At 46.6% G+C, this 12434-nt stretch overlaps 1 protein-coding gene across 4 annotated transcripts in view; it reads left to right on the top strand.

The window, feature by feature from the left end:
* Window positions 1-12434, top strand: part of CNKSR2 (connector enhancer of kinase suppressor of Ras 2) — a 236725-nt gene that overhangs the window by 162781 nt on the left and 61510 nt on the right. For all 4 annotated transcript variants that reach the window (XM_054399320.1, XM_054399319.1, XM_054399314.1 and 1 more), the window contains one exon: window positions 1676-1890. In XM_054399320.1, the coding sequence (XP_054255295.1) occupies window positions 1676-1890 (215 nt within the window). The remainder of the gene's footprint in view (window positions 1-1675; window positions 1891-12434) is intronic.

The raw sequence follows: 12434 nt of genomic DNA, 5'->3' as shown, positions 1-12434 counted from the left end.
TTCAGTAGGACCTCACGCTAGATGAGGTTGAGAGCTTTCAGCCCCTGGCCAGTTCAGTAGGACCTCACGCTAGATGAGGTTGAGAGCTTTCAGCCCCTGGTCAGTTCAGTAGGACCTCACACTAGATGAGGTTGAGAGCTTTCATCCCCTGGCCAGTTCAGTAGGACCTCACGCTAGATGAGGTTGAGAGCTTTCATCCCCTGGCCAGTTCAGTAGGACCTCACGCTAGATGAGGTTGAGAGCTTTCAGCCCCTGGTCAGTTCAGTAGGACCTCACGCTAGATGAGGTTGAGAGCTTTCATCCCCTGGTCAGTTCAGTAGGACCTCACGCTAGATGAGGTTGAGAGCTTTCAGCCCCTGGTCAGTTCAGTAGGACCTCACGCTAGATGAGGTTGAGAGCTTTCAGCCCCTGGTCAGTTCAGTAGGACCTCACGCTAGATGAGGTTGAGAGCTTTCATCCCCTGGCCAGTTCAGTAGGACCTCACGCTAGATGAGGTTGAGAGCTTTCATCCCCTGGCCAGTTCAGTAGGACCTCACACTAGATGAGGTTGAGAGCTTTCAGCCCCTGGCCAGTTCAGTAGGACCTCACACTAGATGAGGTTGAGAGCTTTCAGCCCCTGGCCAGTTCAGTAGGACCTCACGCTAGATGAGGTTGAGAGCTTTCAGCCCCTGGTCAGTTCAGTAGGACCTCACGCTAGATGAGGTTGAGAGCTTTCAGCCCCTGGCCAGTTCAGTAGGCTGGCCGGAAGCAGTTTGGGAGCATTGAGGCAGGAAAAGGTTTATAAAAGCATGTATGGAAAGAAGGAAGGAAATAGGCCTGACACTGGTTGTTTTCCAACACAAGACCCAAGAGACATCAAACCATAGAGTCATGGAATGGTTTGGCTCGGAAAGGACCTCCACAGGTCATCTAGAAGGGACCTCCAAAGGTCATCCAGTCCAGCCCCCCTGCACTCAGCAGGGACATCCTCCACTAGATCAGGCTGCTCAGAGCCTTGTCCAGCCTGACCTTGAATAGCTCCAAGAATGGGGCTTCAACTACCTCCCTGGGTAACCTGTTCCACTGTTGAGCCTGACCTTGTATTGAGAGCTGGTGAAAAAGAAGAACTGTCTCCTTGTGCAGTTTGGGTTCAAGCTAAGGAACCTCTTGTGACAGAAAGTTCTGTATACTTCAAGTTCACATGAATACAAGGAAAGACCAGACAAGTTTATCTGCTGAGGTTTCATAGAATCCATTCCATTGCTCCTGGCTCAGGATGTCCCTCAGCTACAAGCTGGAAGAGTACTCAGGGAAAGTATGGATGATATGATGATTACCCTCCAATATTCACAGCAAATTACTTTGAAATGTATGACACCACATTCACTTGTATTCATTAAGGTCTTATTTATCAAAAAAAAAAAGAAGAGATCACAGAAATGTATCATTTCAAAAGCTCAGCTTTTGAAAACTACAAGCCAAAAAACACCAGAAAAGTGCAAAAAAATCATGGATTTTCTTTTTTTTTTTTTTTTTAAACCAGGCCAAAGGAGTGAATGGGTTTGTTTATTAAAACAGTCTTGAAGAGGTGAAATGGACAGTAGGTGTTGGCAAGAATGTTGTGCATTTGGGGAGCAGGATTGAGAGAGGTCCAAGGATCCACAGTGATGTCTTGCTTTTCTCTTTCTTTCCACAGAAAATTCATTGCTTCGCTACATGAGCAATGAGAAAATAGGTCAAGAAGATTACATGTTCCAAAGGAATAGCAAAAAGGATACTGGGAAGAAGTCCAAAAAGAAGGGAGACAAGAGCAGTAGTCCAAGTCATTACTCACTGTTGCCTTCTTTACAAATGGACTCGTTGAGACAAGATGTCATGGGCACACCTGGACCAGAAACTGCTCTGTATCATGTGAGTAAGAAATGGCACTAAGAGAAGTTGTTAATAGTGGTATGGGGACTGCTGCTGTTGCACTGCTTCCTGTTCTTGGAACTATAACTAGGTCTCAGAATTAGCTAGATTTCAGAATTCATTCCTTTGCTGTTACCAGTGTGGAGTAGATGCCAGTGTTCTGTCTCCTTGAACTAGAAGATGGCATGGGGAACATTCCAGATGGCTCCTGGAAATTTAGGTCCTGTTCTGTAGATTCAGATTGGATGTTAGGAAGAAGTTCTTCCCCATGAGGGTGGTGAGACACTGGCACAGGTTGCCCAGGGAGGTGGTGGAAGCCTCATCCCTGGAGGTTTTGAAGGCCAGGCTGGACGTGGCTGTGAGCAACCTGCTGTAGTGTGAGGTGTCCCTGCCCATGGCAGGGGGGTTGGAACTGGCTGATCCTTGAGGTCCCTTCCAACCCTGACAATTCTGTAATTCTGTGTTTGAAATGGGAGTTATCTCTGTCTTCACTTACTAGCTGCTTATGGAAAGAGTCTTCAGCAATTTTCATACTGGCTAGAAACCTTCTTCCCAGCATCCATGTCACTGCAATATGCTAAGTCAAATCATAGAATCAAAGAACCTTTCAGGTTGGAAAAGATCCTTGAGATCAGCAGGTCCAACCATTAACCCTGCTCTACCAAGTTCACCACTAAGCCATCAGAGTCACAGAAACATTCAGGTTGGAAAAGACCCTTGGGATCTCCAAGTCCAACCAATAACCCTACTCTGCAAGGCTCACCCCTAAACCACATCTCCAAGCACCACATCCAAACCACCTTCAAACACAGCCAGGCTTGGGGACTCCACCACCTCCCTGGGCAGCCTGTGCCAATCCCTCACCACTCTTGCTGGGAAAAAATGTTTCCTAATGTCCAGTCTAAACCTCCCCAGTCACAGCTTGAGGCCATTCCCTCTTATTCTATCACTAATTACCTGGGAGACCAGCACCTAGCTCTCTACATTGCCCTTTCAGGTGATTATCAGACAATTCCTCCACTAAAGGTACTTGAAAGGCCTGATAATGGCAGGAAAACCTGTGGGAGGCATTAGTTTTTCTTTGAAGTGAGGGGAGCCCTAGTGAGTGTTAACTGTTTTTTAACCTACAGCCTTCAATATCTCAAGTGACTGTGAAGGAAGAGATTCTGCTGAATAGGATATGGAAGGAAAATTGTAGTGATTTGTTACTTGGCAAATGTCAAGCCAGTGGAGTTAGGAGATACTTTAGGTACAAGACCATGTTCATCCCATGAAAGTAAAAGATGTCATTATAGAAAGATATAAATATATACACAGTAACTGTACAGGAAAGCAAGAGAAATGACTGAAATTATCTTAATATTCTAACACAGAGTACATCATTCAGATTACTGCTGCGTGAAGGTAATTTCAGTTGTAGCAATTGAAGTATCACAGAGTCACAGAACCTTAGGGGTTGGAAGGAACCTCCAAAGCTCATCCAGTCCAACCCCCCTGCCAGAGCAGGAGCATCCAGGGGAGGTCATACAGGAACACATCCAGGTGGGTTTGGAATGTCTCCAGAGAAGGAGACTCCTCAACCTCTCTGGGCAGCCTGTTCCAGGGCTCTGCCACCCTCACAGGGAAAAAGTTTTTCCTTTTGGTCATGTGGAGCCTCCTCTGCTCCAGCTTGCACCCAGTGCCCCTTGTCCTAGCACTGGGGCAGAGCCTGGCTCTGTCCTCCTGACACTCACCCTTCACATCTCTATCAATATGAATGAGGTCCCCCCTCAGGCTTGCTCCTCTTCACCCAGCTAAGGAGCCCTCAGCTCCCTCAGCCTTTCCTCAGAAGGGAGATGTTCCACTCTTTGGGGCTCTGTGCTGGATTCTCTCAAGCATTTCCATGAGGTCCTTCTTGAACTGAGGGGCCCAGAACTGGACACAATATTCCAGCTGTGGCCTCACCAGGGCAGAGTAGAGGGGCAGGAGAACCTCTCTTGACCTGCTCACCACAGCCTTTCTAATCCACCCCAGGATGCCCTTGGCCTTCGTGGCCACAAGTGCGTATTGCTGGCTCATGGGCATCCTCCTGTCCTCCAGGGACCCCCAAATCACTTTCCCCTATGCTGCTCTGCAACAGGCCAGTCCCCAGCCTATACTGGTCCCCCCAACCTCTCCTGCTCCCCAACCTCTCCTGCTCCCCAACCTATACTAGTCATCTCTCAAGAACATTCCTTTGTTAGTCTACATTAAATTCCTGACATTGTCCAGTCAGAAGACATTTTTTGTTTGTTTGTTTTAGCTTGATTTCTCTGTTATCCTTTATGATTAGTTTCCACCTTGTGTACAAAGATAAATGATGCACACACAGGAACTGGAAGATCATTCCAGATTCTGGGGTGGAAGTTAATAACTAACAGCAAACTCACATTTGACCACTGGCATGGTTTTTTTTTTTTCATGTACTTTGAACAGCCAGCCACAAGACACCTGAACTGTTAACACCACAAATTCCACCAGTGTCTGCCAGTCCTTTTTGTGCACCCTGCCCCTCAAAGGATGATTCTCTCTGTAATGCCATCAAATCTTCAGCCTCTTGCTGCAAGCTTATATATGGAAATAAGTGAAGGTCAGTCATTCTCCCAGAAGTATTGATCTGCTAACTGACTTGGAAGCAAAATGCATGAAATAAAGAGAAAGAGGAAGCTTGGACATTGGTTTTTCCCCTAGGGAAATAGGAAGGATCCCTTCACCAAAGCATTTACAGCCTTCTTCAGCTGGCTATGGCTGTTCCTGTCTCTGGAAGCCACCTGGCTGCCACAGTACAGTTCCCCTTACTGTGGTGATTGCAACCAGCACCCTGGCTCACAAAACCCTCATCTAGTTTGCAGATAGGGCTGTATGTCTTTGCCACACAGCAGAGCCAGAGGTTTTGTAATGAATTGCACAGAGCTTCTCATAAAATCTCAACTAAGCAGTGCAGTGAGCAAATAAAGAAGAGAGGACTACAGAAAAGAAACACCACGTGGAACTCAGATCTGAGTGCAGTAGCTTTTTATTAAGCTATATATAACAAATAGGACAACAAAAACATGCTTCATGCTCAAATGGCATCTTAAAGATCCTTAAAAGCATGGTGGGGAGATTGGAGTGGATGGTCTCTAAGGTCCCTTCCAACCTAAGCCATGCTATGAATAGAGGACTGTACATTTTATAATCCAATCACTTTGTAGCCTTCTCTTGCTTAACAGGCATGGGATGAGCATCCTGGGGTTGCTTTCATCAGAGTGTGCTTCCATACCCTTTCATCATTCTCATTATTCTTTCATTTAATCCTGAAGTATCCTAAGCATCCTTCCTAAAGCATGTAAGCCAGAATCACAGAATTGTCAGGGTTGGAAGGGACCTCAAGGCTCAGCCAGTTCCAACCCCCCTGCCATGGGCAGGGACACCTCACACTACAGCAGGTTGCTCACAGCCACATCCAGCCTGGCTGCAAAACCCTCCAGGGATGAGGCTTCCACCACCTCCCTGGGCAACCTGTGCCAGTGTCTCACCACCCTCATGGGGAAGAACTTCTTCCTAACATCCAATCTGAATCTATAGAACAGGACATAAATTTCCAGGAGGTGGATAGAAAGGCAATACAACCTTTCTATACCTCTTCACAGTCTCTCTATTTAAATATTTAACCAATTTTAGCCCTGGATTGGAGTTGGAGAATGTTTCCTACTCGGGTTTGGGTTTCTTTTTTCCTGTAATCTCACTTTTCCACATCACTGATTTGCCAGACTGCTATTCCCAGTCTCATCATTTACCTCTTGCATTCCGTGTCCTTAAACAGATACCATTATGCATGGTTAGCTAAGTTGCAACATACAACTTGAGTGTGCTTGCTGAACAACCTGTCTCTGGAGAAACATCAATTGTGAAACACCAGAAGATAAAGGCTCTGGGCCCTCAAATTGAGCCCTTGTGATTCCCAAATCCATAGCATGGAGCATTGAAGCTCCAGGAATATGAGGTCTGTGATAAAATGGTAGAAGCCACATCCCTGGAGGGTTTTGCAGCCAGGCTGGATGTGGCTGTGAGCAACCTGCTGTAGTGTGAGGTGTCCCTGGCCATGGCAGGGGGTTGGAACTGGCTGAGCCTTGAGGTCCCTTCCAACCCTGACAATTCTATGATTCTAGGATTCTATGATACTGAAAGTTTTATTTTGAAATTATCTTTTAAATATGCCTCACACATTTATTATTATTATTATTATTATTATTATTATTATTATTATTATTTATTATTATTATTTCCCCCCTCTATTTTCTTTTTTTTTCCTTTACCTTGAATCTCCTGGCATAGAAACCATGCTGTCCACTCAGCATTCAGGTCTTGTGTCAGTCATTGCTCTTTATTAACTTTATTCAGTGATGCTTTAAGTTTTTTGTGGGTTTTTTTTTTTTGAGTCCATTGCTAGAAATTTTAAATAATTTGGGAGTCAGAATGCATCCTACTAGGTACTGATTCATTCCCCTTACAATTCCAGAGCTCTTTCCTTTTGAATCAAGCAGCTGTTGACATGTGCTGCTTGATTACCTCCTTCCCCCTTGAAGCTTTTCAGCTTCTACAATGATGCTGCCTTGAACTCGTTGCATTTACAGCTCTTATACATGGCTCTATAGAAAAGAAAAAAACCCCTTTGCTCACAACAAAACTACCTTTTTGAATTAAACTACAACAGAAATGGCATGGGGTTGTTGTTTTTTCTCCCCCTCTAAACAAAGTGGGTGACGTAAAAAGCATTCCCATGGTAATTGGGAAGTGTGTGGTTGGTGTTTGTCTGTTGACATGTGGTTTGGGAAATGCCAGCAGATGCAAATTCTGAGCTGATCACAAGAGTCATAGAATCATAAAGTTGTCAGGGTTGGGAGGAACCTCATGGATCATCCAGTTCCAACCCCCCTGCCATGGGCAGGTACACCTCACACCAGATCAGGTTGCTCACAGCCACAGCCAGCCTGGCTGCAAAAACCTCCAGGGATGAGGCTTCCACCACCTCCCTGGGAAACCTGTGCCAGTGTCTCACCACCCTTGTGGGGAAGAATTTCCTCCTAACATCCAGTCTGAATCTCCCCACTTCTAGTTTAGCTCCATTCGTCCCATTCTTATCACTCCCTGACACCCTCAAAAGTCCCTCCCCAGCTTTCTTGGAGCCCCCTTCAGGTACTGGAAGGCCACAAGAAGGTCTCCTCGAAGCCTTCTCTTCTGCAGACTGAACAACCCCAACTCTCTCAGTCTCTCCTCATAGCTCCATCCCTCTGCTCATCCTTGTGGCCCTTCTCTGGACACCTTCCAGCACCTCTAGATCCTTCTTGTAACAGAGGCTCCAGAACTGTTCACAGAGCTCCAGGTGTGGTCTCAGCAGAGTGGAGCAGAGGGGGAGAATCCCCTCCCTGGCCCTGCTGGCCACACTTCTCTTGCTGCAGCCCAGGCTCTGCTTGGCTCTCTGGGCTGCAAGTGCTCACTGCTGGCTCATGTTGAGCTTCTCATCTGCCAGCATCCCCAAGGCCTTCTCTTCAGGGCTGCTCTCCAGCCGGTCCCTGCCCAGCCAATCCAGAGTTACCTGTTGCAGCAAAGCAAAATGCTCCAGAGATGAAGTAAAGATTGGTTTGTGAGCCATCATGAAGCACATTTGGAGGGTTTTGTGAAAAAAATTTTGTTTCAAGCTATTACTTTCTTTTGCATCTGACCATGAGGTGGAAAATTTGCCTCTCAGAATTTTTCTCCATGATGAAGCTGGGGAACCCTTTAAAAATGAGAAAGTTCCATTAAAAGTTATTTAGCCCAGCTCTGCCAGTCTAGGTTTATTCCTCACTGCATATGATACAATGCTCTGAAAGTACAATTTCACATTGTCCAGTGATGTAGATCTATGGACTAATAAATCTCTCAGCTCAGAACATTTCCTCATTTCCTTTCACATCCCTCTTCTGCATTTTCCCCCCTGATATCTCTATTAATTAATCACTCCTGCTTGTATCCTGCTTTTATTACCTGATTTAAGATTTTTTTGCCTTTGTAGGTGTTATCATTGTTGGTAGCTGTGCAGCAAAGTTGAGAGGTTGTTCTTTTTGTTTCAGTGTAGAATCAGCAATGTTGTTCCCCTGTGATAAAGAAGGGACTAAGGGCAACCTGTTGTAGGGGAGAAGCCTGTCAGGCATGGCACAGAGGGGACTCAGCTTGAGTTATCACTGCAATATGGGGAGGAGTGTCACATCTGTGAGAACTGAGATGTAGGTCTTGACTTCTCAGCTGGCTCCTCTCTGTAATCCTTTCAGCTCAAGGAAAAGGGAGGAGGTGTCTGGACTGTGAAAGAAGTGAGCCAAGGACCCCTGTCAGGCATGCATCATGAGAGCTGGTACTGAGTGGTGAAAATGTTGCTTGAATCAAAGCACAGATACCCATTTCAGAGGAAGGTTTATCAGGTAGCTTTGTCGAGCAGCACATCTGTTCCTGAAACAAGTGATTTGTTATTTTCCTGTGGTTTTGACCCCACAGGAGTCTCTGCCTCCCTTACACAGCAGCAGCCCCTCGAGCTTCTTGCTGGCACAGAATGTGGGAGGTTGTGTGGAGTCACCTGGGTGGAAAAAGGCTCTTTGAAGCAGTGCAGGCTCCTGAGCAGAAGCTGTTGTGTTAGATGCTTCTGGTTTATTGGGGAGGGACTTTTTAGGATATCAGGTAGGGACAGGACTGGGGGGAATGGAACAAAGCTGGAAGTGGGGAGATTCAGACTGGACGTGAGGAAGAAGTTCTTCACCATGAGAGTGGTGAGAGCCTGGAATGGGTTGTCCAGGGAGGTGGTTGAGGTCCCATCCCTGGAGGTGTTTAAGGCCAGGCTGGATGAGGCTCTGGCCAGCCTGATCTAGTGTGAGGTGTCCCTGCCCATGGCAGGGGTGTTGGAACTGGCTGAGCCTTGTGGTCCCTTCCAACCCTGACTGATTCTATGATTCTGTTGGGAAAATGTGCTTGTTGCTTAGCACCTGGGCTCTGAGTCAGCCAATCCATCTCTGCTACTGTGCTGTGGAGGGAGAAACCTCTCATGTCTTCCATGTAGACAGATCACTGCTTTTTGTGCATTTCTCAAGTATATCCCTTTGCTTGCAGATTCACTCAAGTAGATCATACAGAATCATGGAATCCAAGAACCATTTGGGTTGGAAAAGACCCCTGGGATCATCAAGTCCAACCACTGACCCTGCTCTACAAAGTTCACCCCTCAACCACATCCCCAAGCAACATCTGAACAACCTTTAGACACAGCCAGGGTTAGTGACTCCCCCACCTCCCTGGGCAGCCTGTGCCAATCCCTGACCACTCTTCCTGTGAAGGAATTTTTCCTAATGTCCAGTGTAAACCTCCCTGTATCTTGAGGCCATTCCCTCTTGTTCTATCCTTAAAAGGAGAAAATCTGCATTTGTATGTTTTATCCTCTGGAGATCAGCAGGGGAAGCCTTTTGGTGGCTGTTGGACTAGCTGACCTTTAGAGGTCCTTTCCAACCCAAACCAATCTATGATTCTATGATATGATAGAACAGGGGGCAATGGCTTCAAACTAGAGGAGATTTAGACTGGATGTTAGGAACAAGTTCTTTACTATGAGAATAGTGGAACACTGGAACAGGTTGCCCAGGGATTTGGTTGGGGCCTCATCCTGGGAGATACTCAAGGTGAGGCTTGACAGGGCTCTGGGTAACCTGATCTAGTGGAGGATGTCCCTGCTGACTGCAGAGGGGGTTGGACTGGATGAGCTTGGGAGGTCCCTTCCAACCATTCTATGATTCTGTGATATGATAGGATGAGGGACAATGGCTTCAAACTAGAGCAGAGCAGATTTAGATTGGATGTTAGGAACAAGTTCTTTACTTGCAGAGTGGTGGAACACTGGCACAGGTTGCCCAGGGAGGTGCTTGGGGCCCCAGCCTGGGAGATATTCAAAGTGAGGCTCAACAGGGCTCTGAGCAACCTGATCTGGTTGAGGATGTCCCTGCTTACTGCAGAGGTGGTTGGACTGGATGCCCTTTGGAGGTTCCTTCCAACCCAGACCATTCCATAATTCTATGATCTACGGATACACATAAAATGTTTCTTTACTCTACTTAGTTTAGGTATATCATTAAACAAGGCAAGCTCAAACATCACATATTACAGGAGAAAATTATTGCACTCAAAAACCTGGGGCTCACAGTATTCAGGGGAGTCCTGATATATGTTAAGCATCCACTGACATCTTGATTTTGGGATCATGGAAAGGTTTGCTAATGGTGTTTTAGGCAGCTGGAAGCAGGCAATTCCCAATATGATTAAACAGGTTGAAATTTTCTTCAGAAGTGACAATTTCAATTAGGGTTAAGGCATTCATCTTTTCCATCTTTTCAGTGGCAGCCTTGTTTCCATTTTAGTTGTTATTTGGAGCTATTGACAATTTTATTTAATATAGAAAGCTGTTTCCTGCTTCATTTTATGCTTGGCCTTGGATTTGGCAGGAGAATTGTTGGAAAGCAGGGCAAGATCTTTGTGAAAGTACTTGGTCAAGGCTCAAGATGGATGAGAATGAAGATTCAGTGAACATATTGTGGCAATCTGGCCTTGTGGGTGGCTGATGAAACAGTGTCTTGCAGCAGGCTTGCTTTAGTCCAAGCTCGTTGTCTGGCTTTGGAAGGAACCTAGGTGTGTAGGGCTTGTGGCATCACAAAGAAGGGTTTCTACTGTTGCCAGGTTTGCCACAGCACAGAATTCAGCTGGGAAAAGGGAAAGGTCATGGTGGCCAAGATCAGGACAAGTTGCATAAAGAGGCTGTGGGATGTCTCTCTTTGGAGAGAGCTGGATCTAGGCTGGAGATGGCCCTGAAGAACAGGATCCACTGTCAGCCTCAGAGCAAGCCTTGCTCCCAGCTGGGTTGGGATGACTGCCAAGCCCCATTCTTCCAAAATCCATCAATATCTCTGTGTCTTTCACAACCCATTTGACAGAGTCATGTTGCTGCATGATTCTGGGGAGATGCCTGCAGTTTTCTAAAGCAGAGCATCAAATGTTGTTGAAGCAGCACATCAAATGGGGCTGTTCAGATGGGAGCAGAGAAGGCTCCAGGGAGACCTAAGAGCAGCCTTCCAGTACCTCAAGGGAGCTACAAGAAGGAGGGAGAGAGACTGTTCATGAGGGCTTGGGGTGACAGGATGAGGGGCAGTGGCTTCAATCTAGAGCAGAGCAGATTGAGATTGGATGTTAGGAACCAGTTGTGCACATGAGGGTAGTGGAACACTGGCACAGGTTGCCCAGGGAGGTGGTTGGGGCCTCATCCTGGGAGATACTCAAGGTGAGGCTTGACAGGGCTCTGGGCAACCTGATCTAGTTGAGGATGTCCCTGCTGACTGCAGAGGGGGTTGGACTGGATGACCTTTGGAGGTCCCTTCCAACCCAGACCATTCTGTGATTGTATTATCATTCTGTGATTCTATCAGCACTGAGATGGCATTAAGCATTATCTACTAAATAGGAGGAGGCTGCAGATTGCATTCAGTGATTTCCCAGAAAAAAAAAAAAAAAAAAGCAAGAGGAGAAGCAATTTTAGATTTCATCCTAGGGTTTTTTCTGGAAGCATGTCATCTGAGTTTGAAACTGAATGGCCCTGACTAATGCATGCTGCTTATGCATCCCCTGGGTGAAAGAGAATAAAATAACTGCTGCTGTTTTTGCAGGGAATGAACCAACCTTGAAGCCCTGAGGTCTGTGTAATAATAATCTGTATAGTGTTACCTAAAAACCTCTGAAGTCAGTTAAGTAGTTCCCAGGAACTTCACTCAGTTGTAGATTAGGTTTTGTTGGGGTTTTTGTTGGTTTGGTGGAGTTTTTTTGGGGGTCCTTAATTATAATTTAATTTAATGAGCTAATTTAGAATAATAACTGAATTTAAGAAAGCCTTTCTGGTTTGCAATGTGACATAACATATGGAAAAGTGGCTAGCCTTCCAAATTCCATCCTGTCTTCCTGCTAAGAACTGATACTCCTTCATTATTCTTCAAGAGCTCCATGTCCCAGTGGAGGCCAGTGACAAGCGGAGTCCCTCAGGGCTCAGTCCTGGGACCAGTCTTGTTCAACATCTGTGTTGGTGCCATGGACAGTGGCATTGAGTGCACCCTCAGCAAGTTTGCTGATGACACCAAGCTGTGTGGTGCAGCAGACAGGCTGGAGGGAAGGGATCCATCCAGAGGGACCTGGACAGGCTGGAGAGCTGGGCACAAGCCAACCTCATGAGGTTCAACAAGACCAAGTGCAGGGTCCTGCAGCTGGGTCAAGGCAATCCCAAGCACAAATCCAGGCTGGGCAGTGAGTGGCTGGAGAGCAGCCCTGAGGAGAGGGACTTGGGGTTGCTGGGGGATGAGAAGCTCAACAGGAGCCAGCAGTGAGCACTTGCAGCCCAGAGAGCCAACCAGAGGATGGGCTGCATGAAAAGTCCCTCTGCAGCCTTCCTGTAGGCTCCTTTCAGGTATTGGAAGGCAGCTCTAAGGTTCCCC

Source organism: Indicator indicator, chromosome 1 (assembly GCF_027791375.1).
Source record: "Indicator indicator isolate 239-I01 chromosome 1, UM_Iind_1.1, whole genome shotgun sequence".
Classification (NCBI taxonomy): Eukaryota; Metazoa; Chordata; class Aves; order Piciformes; family Indicatoridae; genus Indicator; species Indicator indicator.
The sequence above is the reverse complement of the archived record's forward strand: the minus strand, read 5'-3'. Positions and strand labels throughout refer to the sequence as shown.